Here is a 25,526-nt window from a genome sequence, read left to right as displayed (position 1 = left end):
CCATATACTGACCCCTTATCCCATGGCTGAGGAACAATGGGGGTGAAGCTTAGAGTTGTAGCCAGGGCAAGTTTAGGGAGTGGGTCTGACTTGGTCCAAGCTACTCCTTTCACAGGTACAGCAACTCTCATCCACCCCATCCCAGCCCAGCACAGAGTAGCAGCTAACAGCTGAATCATCCTCAGCCAAGCATTTCCCAAGCCCCTTGCTCCCAGTGATTTCACTTTCTGCCAGCCGCTCCAAGTGCCCAAAAGAATATCCACATGGCTGGGGAGGGGTGCATGACTGCTCTTGAGGTTTCACTTGGCTTCCCCTTCAGAAAGTAATTTTTCTGCATGGGAGCAAAGAAATTTGCAGGGGACATGAATTCTGCACATGTGCAGTGGTGCAGAATTCACCCAGGAATAGTGAATGAAGAGACTGAGTGAAGAACAAGAAGAAAGTCTACAGCGTCTTCGTAAGAACACAAGTCCACTGAGGAACAGCTGTTCAGGAGGCTACTGATCACAGAAGCATGAGAACATGGGTTGTTGACCACTTTGATCAGATTTCAGGGCTTCTCTAATCTTTCTTACCCAAGGAATACATTTTAGAGAGACATATTTTTCTCAACTCTAAAGAGTACAAGCAGTAAGAGATATTAACTAACTTCACCAAATTAAACAAAGCTGTGGCTCTTCAGCATAATGCATCCATGGCCCTTCCTCTGTGTGGGGCTTGAAAAAGGTAGGTATCAAGGAATGGGCAGACATGGAAACTCTGCTGTCTGAAAGGTGCTATTAATCCTATCAACACTTTCAGAAACACTTGCAGGGCTGCTGGCAAACCAAAATACAAGGACATTAGTAGAGTGCTCCTACAGCAAAACACAGGAAGTATCAGTGATATTGATGAATTACGAGAGGGAGCTGGGCATCCTTCAGATGTACCATGTCATTAGGTGCCCCATACTGATATAAGCTAATGTAAATATTAAATGTCTCTACCTTGAGTTCTAATGTCTTAATTAATCTGAGATATTACAAAAATGAAGTCCTGATTTTTATCCCACTATGACCAACAAGGTACAGTAAACATCTCAACTCCTTTCTGGAAACAGGGAGAAGTTTAGTCACTCACATTCATGGAAAATAAAGGATGGCTATTTGCACGTTCAATCTCTCTTGTGGCTCTTTTGACAAATGGGATGGGGTAAATCTGAAGACACACAAAGAATATTCCTTTTTAACTCTTTCCATAGTCCACTTTTTCAAATTCATTAGCAGTCAGGAAGCTGTTAACTCAAGAAGCTGCCTGCCAACTGGGATTCTACCCTCGATTGCGCAAAAATCATGAGGCTTGCTTAAAAGAGCCTCAGGTAACTGAAGAATTCAACTCTGACATGGATGGCTTCTATATTTTTCTGGTGAAGCTGAAATCTTTTCTGTATGATTTTTTTAATATTAGTCAGTATGAAAGGACTGCAAAATCAGGAATAAAACCCATAGTTTCTCTTTGACTTGTTCTGGGCCACAATCTTTGGCATTTCCACTGAATCTGCTACCATTTTATCAACAGTTTCACCAAACAGCTTACATCAAGTATCATTAAGTAGCCACAGACCTCCCTTCCAGTCCTACAGTCATAGGTTAGAGTGCTACTATAATGTAATCCATTACCCTAGCTGAGTACCAAAGATCCTCCTCAAAGGTGTCAGATATGAAGGCAGCAGCTAAAAACATCTTTTTCAGAAATTAATCCTGAATAAAAACTATTCTGTATTCTAGAATTGTATGCTGGAAAATCAAGCAGCCAAAACTCTAAGGATAGCTGACAACTTCATAATTTCTTCACTGTTAATTAAATCACCCTTTCTATTGGGTCATTTGGTAATAGGTTCCCTTTTATTGGAATGGATATGATCTTGACTAAAAAGAGAAAAGGACTGCATCAACCTTTGGAAGGTTGACTTGATTTTGGCTTGTGGATACTGTAACATAGGTTAACCACTCTTCTCAATTTTTTGGCCTTTCCTGAAAGCTCCTATTCCTTTTGGATAATTTTCCTCTATAGGAGGATTTACAGATATAAAGATTCTAAACTGAAACCAAAGGAATACTATTGCTTAATTTTCTCAATTTCTGTATTAGATTGGCTTTTCTGTATGCAAATCTCCTCTGGAAGCAAATCCACTATAAACACTGCCCTTTTAAGCATCATAAAATAATCAGTAGGGAATAAAAAGTTTGTCCTGGATTTTCATTGTTTTAAAGTCAGATCTGAGAGCTGACACACATCAAAAATAGAAGGATTCACCCCATTTAGGAGAAGCAAATTTCACTCTGCATCTCTGAGTGCATCTTCTAGAGGGAACCACCAAGTCAAGTTCTTTAGACTATGAAGATGTCTGGAGGGGGTTTTACTTCACCCTTAATGCTCTTTTCATTGTCAGAAGTGACACTTTAAGGCTTATTCCTCCTTTTTCTATCTCAGAGTTATGACAGGGAAAATATAGGTCCAGAGCAGATTTGTATTTTTTATTGAAATGATTTAAATAGCCTCAATGATCAAACTCTGCATTTTCTTATGCTGACCGTGAGACTTCTTTTCAGATGGAAAAAGAATTCAGATGTCATTGCCTGGATATTGCACTGTGATGACTCTTCCATGTAATCTTCCACTTTGATAAAATTATTCAGATTGTATATTTGAGCTAAATGGGGTCCAAAAAGAGACATACCAAAATCCAATGCTTCACTTACGGGAGATTCCCAGACATATACTGATCTTTACCTAAGGGAGACCAGGTTCCAACCTTGGAGATGAGCAGGAAGTCATTAGCACATGTGCTGGACTGCAAACAGCTGAGCTGACAACAATTATGAAGAGTAGCTCCGTGCATGTTGGAGTAGAACTGAATGGAAAGAGCCTGAATCTAGAAATTCCTTTTCGATTATACATTATAAAACCAGAATGGGACCATTGTGATCATCTTGTCTGAAGTCCCATGTAGCATAGGCCTTAGAATTTCCTCAAAATAATTTCGATAACATATCTTTCAGAATAACATTGTCTTGGTTTAAAAATGATCAGTTATAGAGACTCCACCACATCCATGTTCAAATGGTTAATCGCTCTGTTTAAAAGGACACAATTTCCAGGCTGAATTTGTTTAGCTTCAATTCCAGTTATTGAATCATGTTATATCTTCCTCTGCTAGACTGAAGAGCCCATTTTTTAATACTTGTTCCCCATGTAAGTACTTCTAGATTGTAATCAAGTCATCCCTTAACTTTGTCTTTGTTGAATTAAAGATTGTAATCCTTGAGTCCAGTTCTAAAAGGTGTATTTTCTAATCCTTTAATTATTCTCGTGGCTCTTCTCTAATTTAGTAAAATCTTTCTTGAATTGTGGACACCAGAATTGGACATAGTATTCCACCAGTGGTTGACCAGTGCCAAATACAAAGGTAAAATAATCTATTTAGTCCTATTCAAGATTCTTCTGTTTATGCATCGCAGGACTGCATAAACTTTTGCCTACAACATCATACTGGGAACTTGTGTTCAGCTGATTATTCACCATGACTCCAAAATCTTTTTCAGAGTCACTGAGTCCTTCAGCAAATATGATCTACATTCCTTGTTCCTTAATGTATACATTTAGCTATATTTAAATGCATAAACCTTAATCATACTGAATGAGTGCTTTATAAAGTTGCCAACTCTTGCAATGCTATTGGATACAAGTTCTTGCCTGGCTGATTTTAACACATTTGACTTGAGTTTAGCATGCTTCAGAGATAACAGTAGAATGGAGTCTTATTGCCATCTGGATGAGAGTATATCATCTGTTTTTCCCCCAAATACAGAATAGAAATATAGACTGAATGCTTCTACCTTTTTTGCATGATTAATAATTCTACTATTGCCATATAGTAATGGATCAACACCCTTGACATGTATTTTTTTTTGGTTCCTCAGATATCTAAAAAGCCTGTCTTGCTGTCCTCAGCTCTGATGGTCAAGATTTTGCAATTTTCTCAGCTTCCCTTATCCGTTTTCTACAATTCCTAACTTCTGATTGATATTAATTATTAACCAATTCCACATTTTTTCAACATTTTTGTTGTTTTGTTTTTACAGCTGCCTTTGCTTCCCCACTAAATCATGTCTTTTTTTAAACAGTCCACACAGCTTTGATTGTAGCACAGCCACTTCTGAACTATCTACTAAGATGCTCTTAAGTGATTCCCAATTATTCAGATTTTTCTGATTGTGTCTTCCTCATACCTGATTCAGTTAATTGTTTTCAGCTTTGTGAAATTAGCTCCATTAAAGCACCAAGTATATATATTTTACTGGTCTAGATTTTACTCCACTTAGGCACTACAAATGTGACAATGAAAATGATAATTCTGGTTAGCTTCTAAGACTGCAAAGAGCAGAGACTTTTGGCTGCTTAAACCAAATATACCTAATGGCATGGCTCTGTGGACCTCATTACAAATAATCTAATGCAAATTCCTAGTCTCATGGAAATTCTTAGTATAATTTCAGTCAACAATTTAAAAGATGGAAAAACTTTTCAACTTAGAAAACCCATTGGCCTCAATCAAAATTCACTGCAGACATTAGCATTCAAGAATATTAGTTTATCTTACAGTTCTTACATTGAAAAAATATGCATTAAAAATTTTTTGGGTCCCAACTGTCTCCACCCACATTATCATTTTATATTATATACTAACACTTTAAAAAGCACTTGGGGCTCAGGATCTCAGCAAACCCAATTTATGCCAGCCAAGTATCTAGCCACTTGATGGTTAGAGGGCAAAGCTAGCCCACTGTAATGTCAACTGACGTCTACAGATTTAAGTGTAGGGGCAGGAACACAATAACAGCAAAAGACCATAAGGCATAATGGCAAATACACTAAAAAAAAGAGAAAAAAAAGATTCTTGACTATTTGAATAGTACTAAAGAATTAGAAGCAGGAAATGTCCAGAAGAAGACAGGAATCACAGAGCAGAATATGAGTGAGGGCCCAATATTAAATGCAAACAGCAGAAAGACATGCCAAAGAAAACTAATGATAAATCAGAGGTAAAAACCTTAATGTCAGATTACAGTTTGAACTTGACCCGTATCTTGGACGGAGGCAAACTGACTGTAGATATCAACACTAGATGATAAACTGGGACTAAGAATTTATTTACAAAATACACATTGACAATTTTAAAGAAATCAGATGGATTGCACAATGCTATGTAGACTATTACTTAAAACATGCTTGAAAGCTTGTCTTTCACTGAGGAAAAGGAAAAGGCCTACAACTTGCAAGTAATGAAGGAAGGCAGGATCCCCCTCTACAACTGTTCAAAGAGCCCTCCCTGAGGGAACAGAGGACCTACATCCACTACACTATGAGGCTACATCTACACTGGCCCCTATTCCGTAATAGGGATGCAAATGTAGCACTTGGGAACAGGCAAATCCGCGGGGGATTTAAATATCCCCCGCGGCATTTGCATTTTCATGGCTGCCGCTTTTTTCCGGCTTGTAGATAAGCCGGAGAAAAGCGCCAGTGTGGACGCGATCCTCCGGAAAATAAGCTCTTTTCCGGAGGATCTCTTATTCCTACTTGAGGAATAAGAGATCCTCCGGAAAAGAGCTTATTTTCCGGAGGATCGCGTCCACACTGGCGCTTTTCTCCGGCTTATCTACAAGCCGGAAAAAAGCGGCAGCCATGAAAATGAAAATGCCGCGGGGGATATTTAAATCCCCCGCGGATTTGCCTGTTCCCAAGTGCTACATTTGCATCCCTATTACGGAATAGGGGCCAGTGTAGACACAGCCCACGAGTCCAGTCATCTGAAGTAGTGGGCTGTGCCCACGAAAGCTCATGATACCATCTACATGTTTTGTTAGTCTATAAAGTGCTACCAGACCATTTGTTGTTTTTTAAGTTTATCCTGTACAAACTCAGCTACCCCCTGAAGCTTCCAACTATATACTTGGTTCATTTGTGTTAATTCCCATTGTTCTGTTTATAAACTCTCTCTGAAGGGAAGAGACCCGTAACTAAATTAACTGGAGGGCCAAGGTGCCAGGGGAGGCAGCCACTGCTCCAAGTTGAGAGTTACTGCACCACACCTGATCACAAAGTGGTGCCAGGCAGCGAGATGACCCCATTCATGCTTTTTTGTTCAGTCTGCAAACTGGACAACAGAAGGGTGATAGGAAGTACCTCAGGTAAAGCAGTCTTGAGGCATTTTTAACCTAAATATTAGACCCTTTTGTTATTCTCCTAGGGCCCAGGTTCCCTTACCAAAACCCTCTCTTCAGGGTCAACTAGCTAAAGCCCTGACCACTAGGTGATTCTCCTCACAGGCAAACATCATCACACTCGTACAGGAGCACTATGTTGTAAATGAGTATCTTCCATTTCAAAACACTACTGGAAACCTACTGCAGTAAAACTCCAATTGTCCGAAATCCAGTGGTCTGGCACTCCCGATAGTCTGGCACCAACTGGAACCTGGAAGTGCTCTGGCCAGCCAGACAATTGGAGCTGCTCCGCGCCACTTCCCCAAGTCCGCTGCTGCCGCTGCTGAAACTAACCAGTGGCGGACTTGGGGAAAAGGTGCAGAGCAGAGCAGCTGGGGTGCTGCCGGGTTGGTTCCTCAGCGCCACCCCTCACCCTCCTGCTCGGTGCCCGGCAGCACCCCAGCTGCTCTGCTCTGCGCCACTGCCGCTGCTGAAACTGATGAGCGATGGACTTGGGGAAGCTGAGGAGCAGAGCAGCTGGGGTGCTGCCGGGCACCGAGCAGGGGGATGAGGGCCGGCGTTGCGGAACCAACCAGAGCCAGCACCGCAGCTGCTCTGCCCACCGTTTCCCCAAGTCCGCCGTTCATCAGTTTCAGCAGAGGTGGACTTGGGGAAGCTGGGGGCAGAGCAGCTGGGGTGCTGCTGGGTTGGTCCCACAGCGCCACTCAGGGGCAGCGCTGCGGGACCAACCCACCGGCACCTGAGCTGCTCTGCCCCGCCGCTTCCCCAAGTTGCCGCTGCCGCTTGCAGCCCCAGCTGGCCTGTCACCGGTGGCTGCGCAGGGCTTCTCCCGCCTCCCTGCATAACAGTGGAGGGTTTGCCCCACACCACGCCGTTCCCCGCCAACCCAGATCCCTCACACGCCCCCTTCCGGAGTACTTCCTGATACTCCGGCATATCCGATAATCTGGCACCCCCTGGGTCCCAAAAGTGCCAGATTATCGGAAGTTTACTGTACTGTGCTAGAGTACTAATCAAACATGCAGAGAAATCTTCTGGAAAAGCAAGAGGCCAGAGGAAACGCTCGATTCTTAAAATTCCATCTCTATTAGAAAGAATTAAAATTGAATCTCAACTGTCTGGGGCTCTGCTGACCACCTTCCACTGGCACTGATGATGGAGTGTGCTGTGCAGGCAGCCTCCAAGGCCTTAGTAGGCCCCCTGGAGGAGGAGTGTCCTTGGTCCGTCTTCTGAGGCACTGGTGGATGGAAGCAGTGCCATGTTGAGGAGCTTGCCTTACAAGTGGGGGAGCAGTGCTAATAGTCCCGGCATTCCTCGTATCTCAAAGCTGAAATGTCCCACATCAAGACCAGTACACTACATACCGAGGAAGTGGAATCTGTGTTATGAGGCCAAAGCACGGACTCCATTAGGAGCAACATAAGTCTTTGGTCACACTTACATTTAGTATAGGGCTTGAAACCCCTGCAGATGCTACACTTGTCTTGAAGATGGCATTCTTCAAAACACTGCAAACAGGTGGGGGGGAGGGGTCCCATCTGCAAGTATATGCTTCCTTCACTTAGCAAATTGTTTAAACCTGTGGGGACAATGCGTGCCCCACAGGTTTCACAGATAGCAGGGACAGAAAGCCCGCCAGAGATACTCGCTACCTAAACAACAAGTCTATCTACACAACTAACTACGCACGAGGAAAGAATGACTTGCTAAGCAAGAAGTCTGAAGTCCAGAACTCCAAGAACTATCACTGGCAGAAAGAAGGAACTAAAGCACATATACATACTGGAATGCACATGAGCTATCACTCAAAGAAGAACAGCTATTCCCTTCAATACTTGTTCAATACTTGTTCCCAGATATGTACTAGAGTTGTGAATGAACAAGAATTGGTCAAAGATCCCTATCCAAAGTAGTCTCAGTGTGCCCTCTTCCCACTGACTTTATTCTACATTCAACAAACTATCCCACTCTGTCTCCCTGATCCTCTACCTCTGTATTCCCACATGTCCATCCCCTCAAAAGACTGGTTCGTTATTAGCACCCATTAATACACATGCAGAATATTTCACAATTCTGTCACTGCAGAGTGTACTTCGAAACAGAGCTTGAAAATCTCAGGTTTGAGAGGGAAAAATATTTCTAGACCTTGTAGTCAAGGAAATAATACTGGAAACCATGCACAAATGTAAACTCATGTAGAGAAGTTTGCTTGAGTCTGTATACAGCCAGAAAAAATAACTCAGATCTGTGAGCTGCTTCATTCATTTCAATCAGTGTTTTGTGGACTGCTCCTGTGGTGGTTAGATCTGACATCCTAAAATACCACAGAATTAAGCATTCCTTCCATATAATTTCTAATTCTCTTGCAGCTAACTCTTCCTCCATTTTATTTTCGTCTCATCTTTGACAATTTCAATTGTACAAAGATCATGGAAAATTTAACTCTCAACCCGCCAATATACACACAAAAACACACTTTTCTCTTTTTCTCTCTCTGCTCACTTTCCCCTAGTTTTTTATTTGCCTTCTGATTTTGAGACATTAGTGCAGAGACATTAGGGCACCGCGTTGGGGACCACTGCATTAGTGTATGCTCAGGTCAGATTTGACCCTCTCTCTGTAAGAAGGGATAGAAGCCTTGTTTCTTAAAAGAAAGATGGCTAAGATTCTCATTTAGCCACCATATTGTATCTCAGGCTTTTAAGAAGGCAGCACTGGTCTCCCTGACTTACTATGATAGGGTATGCCTACACTAGCCCCCTAGTTCGAACTAGGGAGGCTAATATAGGCATTCGAAGTTGCAAATGAAGCCCGGGATTTAAATATCCTGGGCTTCATTTGCATCCTCCCGGGTGCCGCCATTTTTAAAAGTCCCTTAGTCCGAACTCTGTGCCCACGGCCACACGCGGCACGGAGTAGGTAGTTTGAATTAGGATCTCTAATTTGAACTACCGTTACTCCTCGTGGAATAAAATAAAGTGTCTTTATTTTAGTATTAAAACACTAAGATATTTCAAAAGCTTTAACTGGAGGATACCTTCTCCCATCCAACACCTGGAATTACGAAACTTCCAGCTCTACTGTTTTCTTTAGCACTACTCCCATATCAATTTGAATTCAGAGCCAGATACACATCTACCAATCAATCAGTCAAAAAAATCAAGCTTGTGGGCCAGACCACAGAAAGTGTACCTGAACAGAAAATGTATTAAATTGAATATAGTGAGGCTGGATGCTAAATTTATTTGTTTCACCCTTTAAAACTGTACTAACCTAACCCTTAAACAGATCATTCATAACTTTATACAGGTTGAACTTCTCTAGTCCATGGTCCAGCATGATTTTAGTTAGCTGGATGTCAATTTATCACGGGTGTGGCCAAGTTTCCCAGAGTCTTATAAAGTTTATATACAGCCACCAGTCCAGGCTCTCAGTGTTCTGTGCTGTTATTTAGCTCGAATACACCCATAAATATCTTCTAAGAGTCCAGTAAGCAGTGGAAGTGCGGTGACGCTGCTAAACAATACTGATCTCCCATGGTTCAGCAAATTCACTGGTTCAGCTCCACTCAGGTTCTAAGGGGGGGGGGGTGGACTAGAGAGGTTCTACTTGTGCCAGAAAAACTCCATTTTTACCATAAAGAAAGTTAACAAATGAGTTACTTTTTTTTCAATTTGCTGACAGTAATTCCTAATTAAAATTTCTCCAACATCAACCACTGTTTCTTCCATGACATATGATTAAGAATATGTAAAATACAACTAACTTTATTTTAAGGGTCCCAGCATCCCACAGCCAAAAACATATTGTTCCATCTGCTCCAGTTGAAGACAGATATCTCTTTGATCCACTGCACAATGGAGAAAACTAGAGGAAAAAACAAAAACTACAACAGGTTAAAAAAAGTCTTTCCTCAGCTGTTGTCCAAATCTATCAGAGAAAAATATCCCTAATTATTCAGTCTTTATACTGCAAAATCAAAATAGTGCCCAACAATACTTAAAAAAAAAAAAGTCATTGTGTGTGTATGGGGGGAGGGGGGTTGAGAAATCATATGATTAAAGTAACACCAACTGATAAAATATTGCATAGTTTGTCAGAAGGATTACCTTCCCACACAAAAACAATCCTCATGAATTAATCCAATAGGCGTACAAGTCTACATGCTAACACAAACATAAAAAACAGTTACTTACTTATACAGTAACTAGAGTTCAAGATGTTTTGTCCTACAAAGATTCCATTCTAGGTGTGCATGAGCCAGAGATTTCTGCTAGCAGTGTTTGTTTGGTTCATGCATACATCCTGTCCTCCAACCCATACTTGGAGAAGCATGTGACCAATTGCCATCTCATGCCCTTTACCACACATCCCAAAGAGTATAGGAAGAGTCCAAAACACAGGGGAAGAAAGGCTGATGGCAGAATACACATAGGAACAACAAAACTCAAAGAAGAACAGTGATCTACAGGGGAGTGAAATGGCCTTCAAACATACCCTAAGAGAACCTAGCAAGACCTTCAAGGTCTTTGGAAAAAAAATATAGCACAGACCAAAATACAATGCATTTGGGACTGTAGAAGCATAACTTCAAACTGGTCAATCTAATCCACAAATCTACCAATTTTTGTTCTGTACCCATTTCTTGAAGGCTCTTCTCTACTGTTGATAAAAATAATTTGTTCCTCTGAAAAATATAGCTTTTCTAGTTCTGACATCCATCCAAAAGTCACATGGCTAGGCTGAGGAAGACTGAGTCAGGAATAATGAAGATTCCCATGATCTCAATCAAGAAGATTATTGATGATTCCCATTTTCTGAATCAAGAAGCCCAACAGCAGAAGTAATCACATCAGAGGGTAAGTGGAGAAGCAAAGTGGTTCTGGGAATCAATACAGCATGAGCCACATAGGAACTACTAAAATAATTACTGCCTTGCCCAGTTTGATTTTCTTCAATGCCCTCATAAGCAAAAGAACTGCTGGTAAACATATAGTTACATCTGTGACCATAACATTAGAAAGATATCAGAGAGTCTGGATTCTGATATCCTTTGGAACAAAAATGTATTCCTGTTTGCTGTAAACAAATGTTCTGCTGGTTATCCCCACTGATGGTATATAAACTGAATAACAGACTTCTGAATTGTCCATTCATGCTCTGTGGAAAAATATTTGCTGAGGTGATCTGCTAATGTGCTCTACAGACCTTGCAAGTAAACCACTTGTAGATGCAAATGGAGTCTAGAAGAGTCACTGGTGTGTGTTTCTCTGTCCCACAGCCCAGAGGATTGCCTATGAGCACAAAACAAATGACTGTGCTTTCTGCTTGTTTATATAACATACTATAATCACGGTGGTTATACTAGGCTGAAATTGAGTCATTGGGCACTCATTTATTCCTACCCTTTGTTATTTCCTGTCTTTTAACCAGTTATCAATCCATGAAAGGACCTTCCCTCTTATCCCATGACAACTTACTTTACTTAAGAGCCTTTGGTGAGGGACCTTGTCAAAGGCTCTCTAGAAATCTAAACACACTAAATCCACTACATCCCCCTTGTCTACATGTTTGTTGACCCCCCTTGAAGAATTTTAGTAGATTAGTAAGGCATGATTTCCCTTTACAGAATCTATGGTGACTTTTCCCCCAATAAATTATGTTTATCCATGTGTCTGACAAGTCTATTCTTCACTATAGTTTCAACTAATTTGCCCGGTACTGACATCAGATTTGCCCATCTGTAATTGCCAGAATCACCTCTAGAGCACTTTGTAAATATTGGTGTCATATTAGCCATCTTCCAGTCATTAAGTACAGAAACTGATTTAAAGGAGAGGTTACAAACCACAGTTAACACTTCTGCAATTTCACATTTGAGTACTTTCAGAACTCTTGGGTGAATGCCATCTGACTTGTTACTGTTAAGTTTATCAATTTGTTCCAAAACACCTCAATCTGGGACAATTCCTCAGATTTGTCACCTAAAAACAATGGCTCAGGTTTGGGAATCTCCCTAACATCCTCAGCTGTAAAGACCAAAGCAAAGAATTCATTTAGTTTCGCCACAATGACTTTATCGTCTTTGAGTGCTCCTTTAGTGTCTCGAGAGACCAGTGGCCCCACTGGTTGTTTAGCAGGCTTCCTGCTTCTGATGTACTAAAAAACATTTTGCTATTCCTTTTTTAATTTTTGGCTAGCTGCTCTTCAAACTCCTTTTTGGTTTTTCTTATTATATTTTTACCATTTGACAAAGTTTATGCTCCTTTCTATTTTCCTCACCAGGATTTAACTTCCACTTTTTAAACAATACCTTTTTATCTCTCACTGCTTCTTTTACTTGGTTAAGCCAAGCCATGGTGGCACTTTTTTGGTTCGCTTACTGTGTTGTTTTAATTTGGGGTATACAGTTAAGTTGGGACTCTATTATGGTGTCTTTGAAAAGTCTCAACGCAGCTTGCAGGGATTTTACTTTTGGCATTGTATCTTTTAATTTCTGTTTAACTAACCTCCTCATTTTTGTGTAGCTCCCCTTTCTGAAATTAAATGCCACAGTGTTGCGTTGCTGAGGCATTTTTCCCACCACAGGGATGTTACATTTTATTACATTATGGTCATTTCCAAACAGTCCAGTTATATTTATCTGTTGGACCAAATTCTGTGCTCCATTCAGGACTAAAAAAAAAAAAAATTGCCTTTCCTCCTATGGGTTCCAGAACCAGCTGCTCCAAGAAGCAGTCATTTAAGGTGTCAAGGAACTTTATCTCTGCATCCTGTCCTGACCTGAGATGTACCCAGTCCATATGGTGATAGCTGAAATCCCCACCATGATTATTGAGTTTTTTATTTTGACAGCCTCTCTAATCTCCCTTGGCGTTTCATAGTCATTATCACTATCCTGGTCAGGTGGCCAATAATGTATCTTTACTTCTATATTATTATTACTGGAGCATGGAATTACTACCCATTGAGATTCTATGGAATATTTTGGTTCATTTAAGATTTTTACTTCATTTGATTCTACATTTTCTCTCTCATGTAGTGCCACTTGAGCGCCAGCAAGACCTGTTCTGTCCTTCAGATATATTTTGTACCCTAGTGCAGGGCTCGCTGAGCCGTGGTGAGTCCTGCTCGCCAGCCGCGCTGTCCGGCGTTCTGCACATGTACACATCGCCCGAACCCGGTTCTTCCGGGCTGTAATCTACTCGCCACGGGCGAGTAGATTACATAGATTGTTGAGCCCTGCTTGTATGAATGTTTTCAATTGAGTGGCCTCTGTCCAAGTTTCTGTGATGCCTATTATATCAATATCCTCCTTAAATATGAAGCACTAGTTCACTCACCTTATTTTTTAGATTTCTAGCATTTGTGTATAAGCACTTTAAAAACACGTGTCTATTTAACTACCTGCCATGTCCTGATGTGTTTGAATGGCACTCTTTTTCATTTGACTGTTTTTCATCCTATCTTACCAATATTTTATCACCTTCCATCCTCTCCTCCTTATTAGAACATAGTGAATCTCTATTAATAGACTCTTCCCTATGAGATGCCTCTGTCCGATCCATGTGTTCCTCCGCACCCATTGTCTTTCCCTCAGCCCTTAGTTTAAAAACTGCTCTACGGCCTTTTTAATGTTAAGTGTCAACAATCTGGTTCCATTTTGGTTTAGGTGGAGCCCATCCTTCCTGTATAGGTTCCCCCATCCCAAAAGTTTCCCCAGTTCCTAATAAATTGAAACCACTCCTCCCTATACCATCATGTCATCCCCACATTGAGACCCTGCAGTTCTGCCTGCTTATCTGGCCTTGAGCGTGGAACTAGAATAATTTCAGAGAATGCTACCACTGAGGTCCTGGACTTCAATATCCTTCCTAGCTGCCAAAATTTGGCCACCAGGACCTACCTATGTTATTGGTATCTACATCTACCACGACCACTGGCTCCTCCCCAGCACTATTCTTACATCTATCTAGACATCTGTAGAGGTCCAGATGCTTCCATGCAAAGCGGATGCAGTTTTGCATGCGGTGTCATGAAAGCACAAGAGGCCATATAATCCATTAGATGAGACAAGATCTTACTGCAATTTGCACAGTCGCATGAAGCTGAATGATGAGGCTGAGCATAGTCTGGAATCTGTTGTGATGTAAGTACTCTTTGGCTGTCCTGGAATAGTATCAGGATAATTAACACCAACAAAGTGTAGAGAGTTTAAGACAGTTACCTGTTCCTTAACTGGCATTCTTTAAGATATGTCACTCATGTCCATTCTATATTAGGTATGTGCTCGCACCGCATGCACCAGTGCTGAAGTTTTTCCCTTAGCAGTATACGTAGGGGAGTGGCTCTGGTTCCTTCAGGGCATAGTCTAAGGGGCATTGCACTCCCTTCTCCTTCCCACACACTCAGTTTCTTCTTGCTGGAAACTCCAAAAGTGAGGAAGGAGGGTAAGTCATGAAATGAACGTGATCAATACACCTTGAAGAACACCCAATATGGAACAAATAGCTAGCTGTCTTTTCTTCTTTGCGTGTTTGCTCATGTGCATTCCACATTAGATGACTTAAAACAGTACTCATGGAAGTAGGTAGGAGTTCATGCCCTTGTAGACCAAAGCTCAGCTCTGCAGAACCCAGTGTCATCTCTAGTTTCCTGAGTCATGGGTTAATGCGATGTGAACATGTGGACCAACAACCATGGCACAACTCCACAAGTGTCCTAGATTGGGAAATATGCCACGAAAGCTTCCAACAATACCTGATGTCTGGTTGAATGGTCTCAGAGAATCGGTGACATTAGGACTTTGCCAGTACGTTACAGGTTCATATACAAGAGGATATCTAGCTGGAAATCCTCCGTGATGATATCGAAAGGTCCTTCATCCTTTCAACTGTAGCAACAAAGAGCTATGTCAACTTATGCAAGGGTGTGATACATTCCAGATAGAAAGCTGGGGCCTCCAGATGCCCAGGGCATGCAAAAGCCTCTTCTCCCCATCTTGTGACGCTTTGGACAAAACATAAGCAGGAATATGTCCCGGTTCACATGAAAGGAGAACACTGCCTTTGGAAGAATCTTGTCCTTATAAAAGACCGCATAAAGTAGGTTCCAAAGTTAGGGCCCTCATTTCTGATACCCATCTCACTGATGTCACCCCCACCAGGAAAGTAACCTTCCAGAACAAGTGGAAAAAGTAGTGAACACCCAGTGACTCAAAGGGAGAACTGGTGAGCCTGAAAATGACCAAGTTACGGTGCCACTGCAGGACAGAGTCCCATACTTGGGGGTAGAGCCTCTTGAAGCCTCTCAGGAATCGGTCATGCCATGAAACAAACCAACCTGACCTTGAATTAGCTGGCAGAATGTGGAATAGCAACAAGGTGCACCCAGATGGAAAAGTATACAGGAAGTCCCCAGGTTACGTACAAGCTAGGGACTGTAGGTTTGTTCTTAAGTTGAATCTGTATGTAAGTCAGAACTGGCATCCAGATTCAGCCACTGCTGAAAGAGACCAGCGGCTGACTACAGGAAGCCCGAGGCAGAGTTGCTCTGCCCCGGGCTTCCTGGAATTAGCGGCTGATCAGTTTCAACAGGCTGAATCTGGACGCCACTTCCGACTTACATACAGATTCAACTTAAGAACCCCAGGCGTCCCCAAGTCAGCTGAAACTGATCAGCGGCTGATTCCAGGAAGCCCGGGGCAGAGCAACTCTACCTCGGGGTTCCTGTAGTCAGCCGCTGGTCAGTTTCAGCAGCGGCTGACTTGGGGACGCCTGGGGCAGAGCAGCTGGGGTGCTGCTGGGTTGGTCCAGTAGTGCCATTCCTTGGCGCTACTGGACCAACCCAGCAACACCCCAGCTGCTCTACCACAGGCGTCCGGAGAAAAGCCTGGTCTGCTGGGGGGGGGGGGGGGCGCACACTAGCTGCGCCCCCTGGCCCCCGCAGCAGACCAGGAAGACGCGGGCGGCGGGACCGAGACGCGCCACGGTCCCGCCGTCCGGGTCCTCCGCAGCTTTGCTCTCGTCTCCCTAGTCTGCTGGGGGGAGCCCTCCCCCTCCCAGCAGACCAGGGAGATGCAGAGCAAAGCCGCGGAGCACACGGGCAGCGGGGCAGCCCAGACACACCGCAGCTGTCCCGCTGCCGGCACCCTCCGCGGCTTTGCTCCCCGTCTCCCTGGTCTACTGGAGAGCAAAGCCACGGAGGACGCCAGCAGCGGGACAGCCACGGCGCGTCTGGGCTGTCCCGCTGCCCGCGTGCTCCACGTCTCCCTGGTCTGCTGGGGGGGGCTACCCCCCCCCACCCCCCAGCAGACCAGGGAGACGCGGAGCAGCTTTTCTTGCCCCGGAGGACGCGGGCGGCGGGACCACGGCGCATCTGGACGTCCCGCCGCTCCCGTCCTCCGGGGAGAGAAAAGCCCCATTCGTAACTGCGGATCCGACATAAGTCGGATCCGCGTAACTCGGGGACTGCCTGTACCAGACCTTAGTTCCTAAGATGCTGTAGTCGAAGATGGCCTGCACTGATAAATGGAAAGGAGAAATGTCACCCTTTGATGCTCAACAGGAAAACGTCTCCCACTTGGCCAGGTACATCTGTCTCATTAATGGCTTTCTAATTCCCAGAAGAACCTGCAGGAAGAGCATACCAGCTTGGAAGAAGTCCAAGTTTAACCATGGAGCAGCCGCATTGTGTAGTGTAGAGACTTCAGGTTGGGATGCAGGAACCAGCGATGGTCTGTGACAGCAGGTCCAAAACAGATGGTGAGGGATCATGAGTGTGCAGAACCACTGCTGGCAAGGCCATGATGGGATGATCATGATATCCAGAGCTCTGCCCCTCATGATCTTTACCAGGACTGACTCACAAGGAGTCAGAAATGAGTAGACCAAATCCTATGTCCACAACAGGAGGAAGGAATCAGAAAGGCAGGACTTTTCCAAATCCCAGATGGAGCAACACTGACGCCATTTTCTGTTTTGCCAGGTGACAAACAGATTGAGATAAGGAGATTGCAACCTCTGGAAGAGCATGCAGGTCACCTCTGGGTGGAGCAACAACACAATGATAAAAGAAGTCTCTGCTGAGGTGATCCACCTGGACATTCCTGATACCAGGGAGGTGGCAAGGCTCTAGATGAATGGTGTGGCCACTGCACAAATCCCAGAGGTAGAAGGCCACCAAGTGCACTGCCCTGTTGATGTAAAACATCCATGCCATATTGCCCATAAAGACACTTGCCCCCTTGCCAGACAGCTGAGGTAAGATGACTCCACATAGCAATGGGACTGCCCCAAGGTCTTTGGCATTCATGTGTAACATCACCTCTTCCAGCCATCACATCCCTCGGGTCTGGAAAGCCCCAAGTACACACCCCAGCTAAGGTCTGCCTGGAGTGTCCAACACCAACTCAACAGAGGGAGCAGGGTTGTTGAATGGGACTCCTATGACATTTTTACTCCTGGTCCTCTTACAAGGGAAAACTGAAAGAACTGGGTTGGTTTAGTCTAAAAAAACAGAAGACTAAGAGGGAATATGATCATAGTTCCTGGTAAGATGCACACCTACACGGCTGTGCACAAAAAATTCTTCCCCTGCACACCTCTGGAAAGCAAGCAGAAGCTCCAGCAGGTAGGGCTGACTGCAATGGTGTGGTGAAGGAGCTGCTGGGGTGGAGAGGGCGGAGCCTGTTCTCACAGCTAGGAACAGGACATGCCACATGGCTGGTGAGTGGGAAAGGGCGGGGTCTGCTCTGGCAGTTGCAAATGAGAAATGCTGCATGGTGGGAGAGAGCAAGCGAGCGAGCGAAAATAAATTGGATGCCACAGCGGCACACATCCAAACGAGTGCACATGACCTCAATATTGGTGCACAAGTCAAAATTTACTCCTCTCATGGTTGCAAAGTCTTAAAGGGAACACTGAACATAGTAACAGTTTTCAAGTAGCTAAGAGGTTGTTACAAGGAGGAGGGAGAAAAATTGTTCTCAGTAGCCTCTGATGATAGGACAAGAAGCAATGGGCTTGAATTGTAGCAAAGGATGTTTAAAGTGGACATTAGAAAAAATTTCCCCATCAGGGTGATTAACCACTGGAATAAACCACATAGAGAGGTTGTAGAATATCCGTCAGATTTTCAATAGCTGGTTACACAAACACTTGCCAAGGATGAACTAAGTAGTGCGTGGTCCTTCCATGAGTGCAGAAGACGGAAGTTGATGACCAGTCATTGTATCTTGGTCCCACCCCTTCCGTTTGATGCCCCGCCGTTTCTGCTTGCTGGCCCAGCGCTTCCTGTTCAGACCAGGGCCACTTCAAAAATTTCCAAAGTGGTCCCTGGCAAAAAATTATTGCCCACCTCTAGTCTAAAGCGTGTCAGCTCTTCGCTGGCAAAACTTTTCCCTAAGATGGAGAACAATGCAACTGAGATGTGGACCTGCTCAGAGATCCCAAAGTGGGTTTTCTCCTAGACCAGGGAATCACTAAAGCCGGTGTAGGCAATACTGGTAGCACCAGGATAGCCTACAGTGCCTGTAAGACTTCTGGTGTCAAATGGACATCTTATCTGTTGAAGGCCCTCACTGCTGTCCAAAGTAACAGGTTTGGCTCAAGACAGGTTAGACTGATCAACTGGAGCTGGTGCTGAGTTCTCTTGACAGAGGAGTTGGGCTGATCAGCTGAGTCCTTGCTCTCCTCTGGCTCTTCTCTTTCCCTTATGAGAGGTCAGAGCTCTTCCCCTCACAAGATTCTTAGGCTTCTTGGAGTAGCTGAGGTGGGAGATAAGTGCTGGCTGAAAAATGGTGATGGCAGGGTAGTCTGCACTGATTCTGGGGTACTCAGGGCTGAATCAGACCTCTGCTCGGGTGGAGTCAACACCAACTCCATCAGGTATGCCCAAGGACAAATGTCCCTTTCACCCTTTATTTTGTATTTAAATGACTTAGAAATGCAACACTTGTCACTGATATGTCCTTCTCCCAGATACCTCAGACAGCTGCTATGCATGGGGTACTCACAGTGATCACGTGGCTTAAAGCCTGGGGATCAGGGCATGTTCCATCCCAAGACAAACTCTCATTTGGGACAATTTTACTACCTCTTAATTACCACGGGATAACTATGATTAAGGACTACAACGTATTTTACAGAAAAGAGTCTGTTAGGTAGAACGACACTAACAATACTAGCACCAGGCAACAGAAGGTTGCCATGAGAGTGCCACTCCCCCACAGATACTGCTGAAGGAAAAACTTCTGGAAATGGTGCATGCAGTGAGCACACAATCCTAATGTAGAATGGACAAGAGAAAGCACTCAAAAAATGACTTTTCTTCTTTTATTTTAAAATGGAGAGCCTGGAAAAGCTGGACAACTACTCTTAGTTTTGAACATCTTGATAGCACTCTCTTGAGAAATCAGTTACCCTGATACAGCATAATCAATTCCCAGAACACTAAATAAATGAAGGAGGGGCGTGGATTTTAGTATGTGCACACATTTAAGTTATCTTTTAAAAATACAGTCCAAATATACTGTGCATGCAGTTACCTACTTAACTGAAAACTGAAGAAGAGGAGCTGTGTCTTTAGCCAAGCAGGATGAGGAGGAACTAGAATGGGGGTATGAGGACTATCAGGGCAGGGCATGAGCATGGATACTACAGACACTGCTAGCAAAAATCTCTAATCTTGAATGTAAGAGCAGAGTGGAACATCAATAGGGAGAAGAATATAAGGAAAGACCTTTTCAAATATAAGGAATAGAAACAGTCTTACAATAAGCTCTTTAATAATTCCCAGTGCTTGTGATTTAGAAAACAAATAACCTAATGAACTTGTTCTTTTAATGCTTAAAAATATTCTCTCTAGCACACACATTATTTAAGCAACACTTCTGCCAAACTCATATGTTGGTCCTTATAAAAGACTTACATACCTAACTTTACATACAAGTAATCCCAGCCTCTTCAAATCAGACTACACATGTGTGTGAAGTGAAACGTGTTTTTGCAGGATCTGGCTCTTAGATTAAAATCTTTGGGACAGAAATAATGTCTGCAGTCTGTCATACTTTTATGATATAAAAAAAACAAAAAGGGACCATTCAATTTTAAAAGTTACTTGTCCAGCCTTTATAATTTAGTTACCTACTACACATTTCTTATTAAAATAAACTTAACAGAAAAAAATTATTATTACTGCAATCCACTTCCTCACTTATGTGATTTGTAGAAAGACAGAAAGATGGTTACCTGTAGTGATGTTATGGATGCACTATGACCTTGCAAAACTGCTAAGGGTGCACATGTTCGAAGACACCACACTCTGATCATTTTATCACAGCTCCCTGCAGCAATCATGGTGTTTTCATAGTTTACAGCCATGTCAGATATTTCAGCAGCATGTCCTCTTAAAGTTGCCAACAACCTTCCATCATCTGTTGCCCAGATTTTTACAAGGCAATCATCAGAACCCTAAAAACAAGGCAGCAATCATCAAAATCATATAATTATCTCTTCCAGTGTGCCATACTTATATTATTTAACTACAACAACAAATTCAGTTACATTCATTCTCAATACAGTCTGAATGCATTAAAGAAAGATGCAAAAGAGCGTTCAAGAAAAATATAAAGCATGCTAAGTGTCAACAGTATATACAAAGTATGCATCTATAAATGTACACAAAAACCCTGCAGCAAGCTTCAGCAAACTCTTTTAGTTTCTGCAAAACTTCAGGCCAGCATACTGTAGATACTCCAAACACCCTAATTTATATTTCATATGAAAGTGAATAATGAATCAGTATACAGTGTTCCCTGTATTTATTTTATATTAAATACAATATTTCATGCTATACCTGTATTTCTATTCTATCCCCACACTAACTAGTTCTTCATGCACGCCTAACTTAAAAATGCTAGCATGTCTCTTCATAATATATTTCCTCACCTTTCCTGCATGCCTTCATAAGCAGTGAAACAGACTTTTAAAATAGCAAAAACCAGTATCTTTATTAATGCCCATTGAGATGAATGGAGCAATTCACACCAGTCAGATGTTGCAAGCAAGGCTGGCTTTAGGAAGTGCGGGGCTCAATTCGAACAATTTTGACACTCCTCCTCCAGGGCCACCAGGGGCAGCAGATTTGTATAATTTTCAGTGGTGCCCCATTAGCCACACCCCCTAGCCCCCATTAACCACACCCTAATCCCCATTAGCCACACCCCCTAACCCCCATTAACCAGGCCTCTGCAGGTAACACACTCAGGGAAAGATGGACATATGACCAGAAGTAAAAGGTGTCATGTTACCCCTCTCAAAGGACTTTTCCCACTATCCTCCTACCAGCAGGGATTGGTTTGGCCCCCACCAAATCCCCCTCATGCAACTATCCTGCAATTGCTTTAACCCAATGTGTGTGACATTAACTCGGGGGCAGAGAGGCTGGGGGAAGTGTTCCCTCTAAGGCTATGTCTACACTCGCGGCTTCTTGGGCAAGTACAGCCATTCTTGCGCAAGAACCCACAGAGCAGCCACACTGCCCGCCTGCTCTTGAGCAAAGAAATTTACAGTACAGCGTGGTAAGAGAGGGTGTCTTACACAAGAGCTATGCTCTTTTCTAACAGGTGTAAGCTCTCTGGTACAAGAGGGCAGTGTGAATGCTCAGCAGCGATTTCTTGTGCAAGAAACCGCTCTGGCTAAAATGGCCATTGGAGCTTCCTTCATCAAGAGAGTGTCCACACTGCCATGGATGCTCTTGTGCAAAAGCACAACTTGCAAATGGCAGTGTGGACGTGTTCTTGCGCAAGACTTCAAGAAGCCACCAGTGTAGACATAGCCTAAGAGTTTCCTCCCATGAGCAGAATGGATTTTGTGTTGTGCACCTGTACTGAGTTCATGTGGCTTGTTTGGATGTGCCACTGTGGCACCCAAGTTATTAATAAATATTTTATAAACCTTTACCTTTTCTCTCTGCTGCCATGTCTCCTCCCCTTGCTCCATCAGCTCCCCTGGTGGCTGCTTCCCCCCAACTTCTCACCCTCCTCTGCTGTCCTGACCCCTGCCCTTCTCACTGCCCTCAGCCCTCCTGCGAGCTGCCCCTCTCCACCACTCCTTCTCTCCCCTCTGTGCCAACTCCTCCAGTAGCCCCACTCTGATCATGTGAGCTACCCCTCCTCATCCCCTCTTCTAACACCTCCCTCTACACACCTGCCCTGCCTCTCTTGCCCGCCCCCTCAGAGAGAGAGAGAGAGAGACGGCTAGCCAGCAGAGGCAGCGAGTTATATGGGCTCGTGGTGCCCATGCTCCACCAATATTTGGAACTGGAGTAGGCCCTCGCCCCTCCGCATGTCCTCCCACCCCAGACTGTCCCTGCCGTGCCAACCTTAACTGAGCTCCCCCTTGCCAGCTGCTGCTGCCCTGCTTGGCGTGCTCAAAGCGGTGAGCAGCGAGATGCCCAGGCGTGACGTAACGTCACGGCCTGGGATTTTAAAACTGCTGGGCGATGTGTTGCACCGTGCGGCTGCGTTGCCGGTTCGGAGTCCAGGGACTAAGCGCAGACTACAGCCCTGCAAACTGAAATGCAGAAGATAGGGGAAGCGGAAGGGCTGAGATAGGAATGGGCTTGTGCAGAGGAGGAGGGGAAGGCACCAAAGGAACAGGGTAAAGGAGAGAGAAATGCCAGGGGGCCAAGTGCAAACAATGAGGAAAAAGGCACGAGGGGAGGCGTCAGTGGGAGGGGGACAGCATGATGGTGGGAAGGGAGAGGGTAAGGGCATTAGGGGCTAAAGGGGGGAGGTGCTGGGAGAAGGCTTGAAAGAAGAGGTGGGCATGAGGAAGGCCGGGATGGAGCAAGTCATGTGTGTGGGCACAGGGGCATGAGGGGAACGGAGGCAGAGGATGGTGAGGGGGTGAGCATTAGGGAAAAAAAGGGCAAAGGGGGTAGGGGCAGTGAGGGAAGGGGGAGGCAACAGGAGGGTGCAGGAGTAAAAGAAGGTACAAGTGCCAGGGGATTCTGGGAGTGAAGCAGAAGGGCAGACACCTGCAGGGGAGGGACCAGCACCAGAGGAGAGAGGCAGGGCAGGTTTGTAGAGGGAGGTGTTAGAAAAGGGGATGAGGAGGGGTAGCTCACATGATCAGAGTGGGGCTACTGGAGGAGTGGGCACAGGTTGCAGGAGGGCTGAGGGCAGTGAGAAGGGCAGGAGTCAGGACAGCAGAGGAGGGTGAGGAGTTGGGAAGCAGCAGGCACCAAGGGAGCTGATGGAACAAGGAACAGAGGGATGGTGTAGACGGAGGTCGGTCCTGCCTTGAGGGCGGGGGGCTGGACTCGATGACCTCTCGAGGTCCCTTCCAGTCCTATGATTCTATGGCGGCAGAGAGAAAAGGTAAATGTTTATAAAATATTTATTAATACCTTGGGTGCCACATCCAAACAAGCCACAGGAACTCAGTACTGGCGCACAACACAAAATTCACTTTGCTCATGCGAGGAAACTCTTAGGCTATGTCTACACTGGCCGTTTCTTGCGCAAGAACACGTCCACGCTGCCATGTACGAGCTGTGCTTTTGCGCAAGAGCACCTATGGCAGTGTGGATGCTCTCTTGCCCAAGAAAGTGCCGATGGCCATTTTAGCCATAGGGCTTCTTGCACAAGAAATTCATGTTGCCTGTCTACACTGGCCTCCTGCACAAGAACAGTTGCACTAAAGGGCTTATTCCTGAGCAGGAGCATCATAGTTCTTGTACAAGAAGCCCTAATTTCATACATGAGAACGACAGTGTACTTGCACAAGAACACACGACCACTGTAGACAGGCAGCAAGCTTTTGCGCAAGAGCAGCCGCTTTGGCGCAAGATCACACCAGTGTAGACACAGCCAAGGGGAGGCAGGGGCAGGGAATCAGCTCTGGCTCAGCATGTCTGCATGGTTTGGGGGAAAGTGCAGGGAAATTGAGCTCAGCTGGGTTGCAGAGTGGGTAGGTCCGGGGAGCTGGGCTGGGCTGCAGGGTGCGGGGGGAGGGGGGGGGGGAGAGCTCACATCTGCTGCAGTAGGAGAGAGGTGCCAGGAACCGGGGCTAAACTCAAGGAGAGGGAGGGGAAGGGAATCTGCACTTGACTCAGCAGTTCTGCAGGGCTTGGGGAGGTGCAGGGAAACAGGGCTCAGCTGTGCTGTGGGGGAGGCATTCAGGGAACCAGTGCAGGGCTCAGCTGGGCTGAGGTGGATGGGGGAGGGCATGCGGAACAGATGGGCAGCTCAGCTGGGCTGTGAGGGGCTACAGGGAACTAGTGCTGCACTCCCTTGGATTGTAGGGGATGGTTTTGGGGGAAGTGCAGGGAACCAGCAGGGGTGGGCATCTCAGTTGGGTTGCAGAGGATAGAGGTGCGAAGAAGCCTAGTGGGGGGGGGGGGCAGGAGCTCTGAAATGACCTCCCCTGGTCCAAAAATCCCTCATCTGGGACCAGTAAGGTCCAAAGGTTGCAAGATCAGGGAGGTCCAACTCCTACCCAAGTCCCCTCCTTGCACCCTCCCTTGTAGCCAGACACCCTACCCCCAATCTGCTCCTGCTCCCTCCCCCTGGCCAAACACCCTATATCCAGCCTGCTTCTGCACCCTACCTCCCTCCCAGATCCTGCAGCCCATCCCTAGGCAGCCCTGCCATCCATCCTAGCACCTAGCACCACCCTGTCCCCAGCACTCTGCCTTACACCCCAGGACTCAGCACCGCCCTAGCCCCAGCACCCTGCTATCCACGCTAGCACCCAGCAGCACCCTGTTCCTTGTCCCAGCACCCTGCCAGTCACCCTAGTGCCCAGCAGGACCATGTCCATGACCCCAGCAACCTGCTGTCGGCCTGCCCCAGCACCCCTCCACCTGAGTCAGCATCCTTCCACCCAGCAGCACCCTCTCCCCAGCCCCAGCACCCACCAGCACATTTGGGACCACATTAGTGAGGCTTGGGGTATTTGGAGGGTTGGTTTTTTTTTTTTTTTTTTTTTGCATCTCACTTGTGTGGCCCCAACTGACTTTTCTGTAGATCAGTGACCCTTGACTCAAAACAGGTTCCTCACCCCTCTCATAAATAAAGACAATGCCTTTGAGTTTGACATAATATTTTATTTAAAAATGAAGCCTGGCCAACAAGCCCCCAATTGGGGCCAAACCCCCATCTCACTGAAGCATCATAACACTCCTGCACCACCTGTTTCCAAATCTGAGCCTATCATACACTGGAACCCCCCTGTCCTGAGCCTCTTAACA

General features: G+C 45.0%; 1 protein-coding gene across 1 annotated transcript in view; it reads right to left on the bottom strand.

The window, feature by feature from the left end:
* The window catches only part of PHIP (PHIP subunit of CUL4-Ring ligase complex), a 308,497-nt gene that overhangs the window by 229,445 nt on the left and 53,526 nt on the right, over positions 1-25,526 (bottom strand). The window contains exons 8-9 of the mRNA XM_075923789.2: positions 20,519-20,740; positions 10,036-10,136 (exon numbers count right to left, since the gene is read on the bottom strand). Of these exons, the coding sequence (XP_075779904.2) occupies positions 10,036-10,136; positions 20,519-20,740 (323 nt within the window). The remainder of the gene's footprint in view (positions 1-10,035; positions 10,137-20,518; positions 20,741-25,526) is intronic.

Source organism: Pelodiscus sinensis, chromosome 3 (assembly GCF_052426305.1).
Source record: "Pelodiscus sinensis isolate ZL-2025 chromosome 3, ASM5242630v1, whole genome shotgun sequence".
In the NCBI taxonomy this organism is placed as follows: domain Eukaryota; kingdom Metazoa; phylum Chordata; order Testudines; family Trionychidae; genus Pelodiscus; species Pelodiscus sinensis.
The sequence above is the reverse complement of the archived record's forward strand: the minus strand, read 5'-3'. Positions and strand labels throughout refer to the sequence as shown.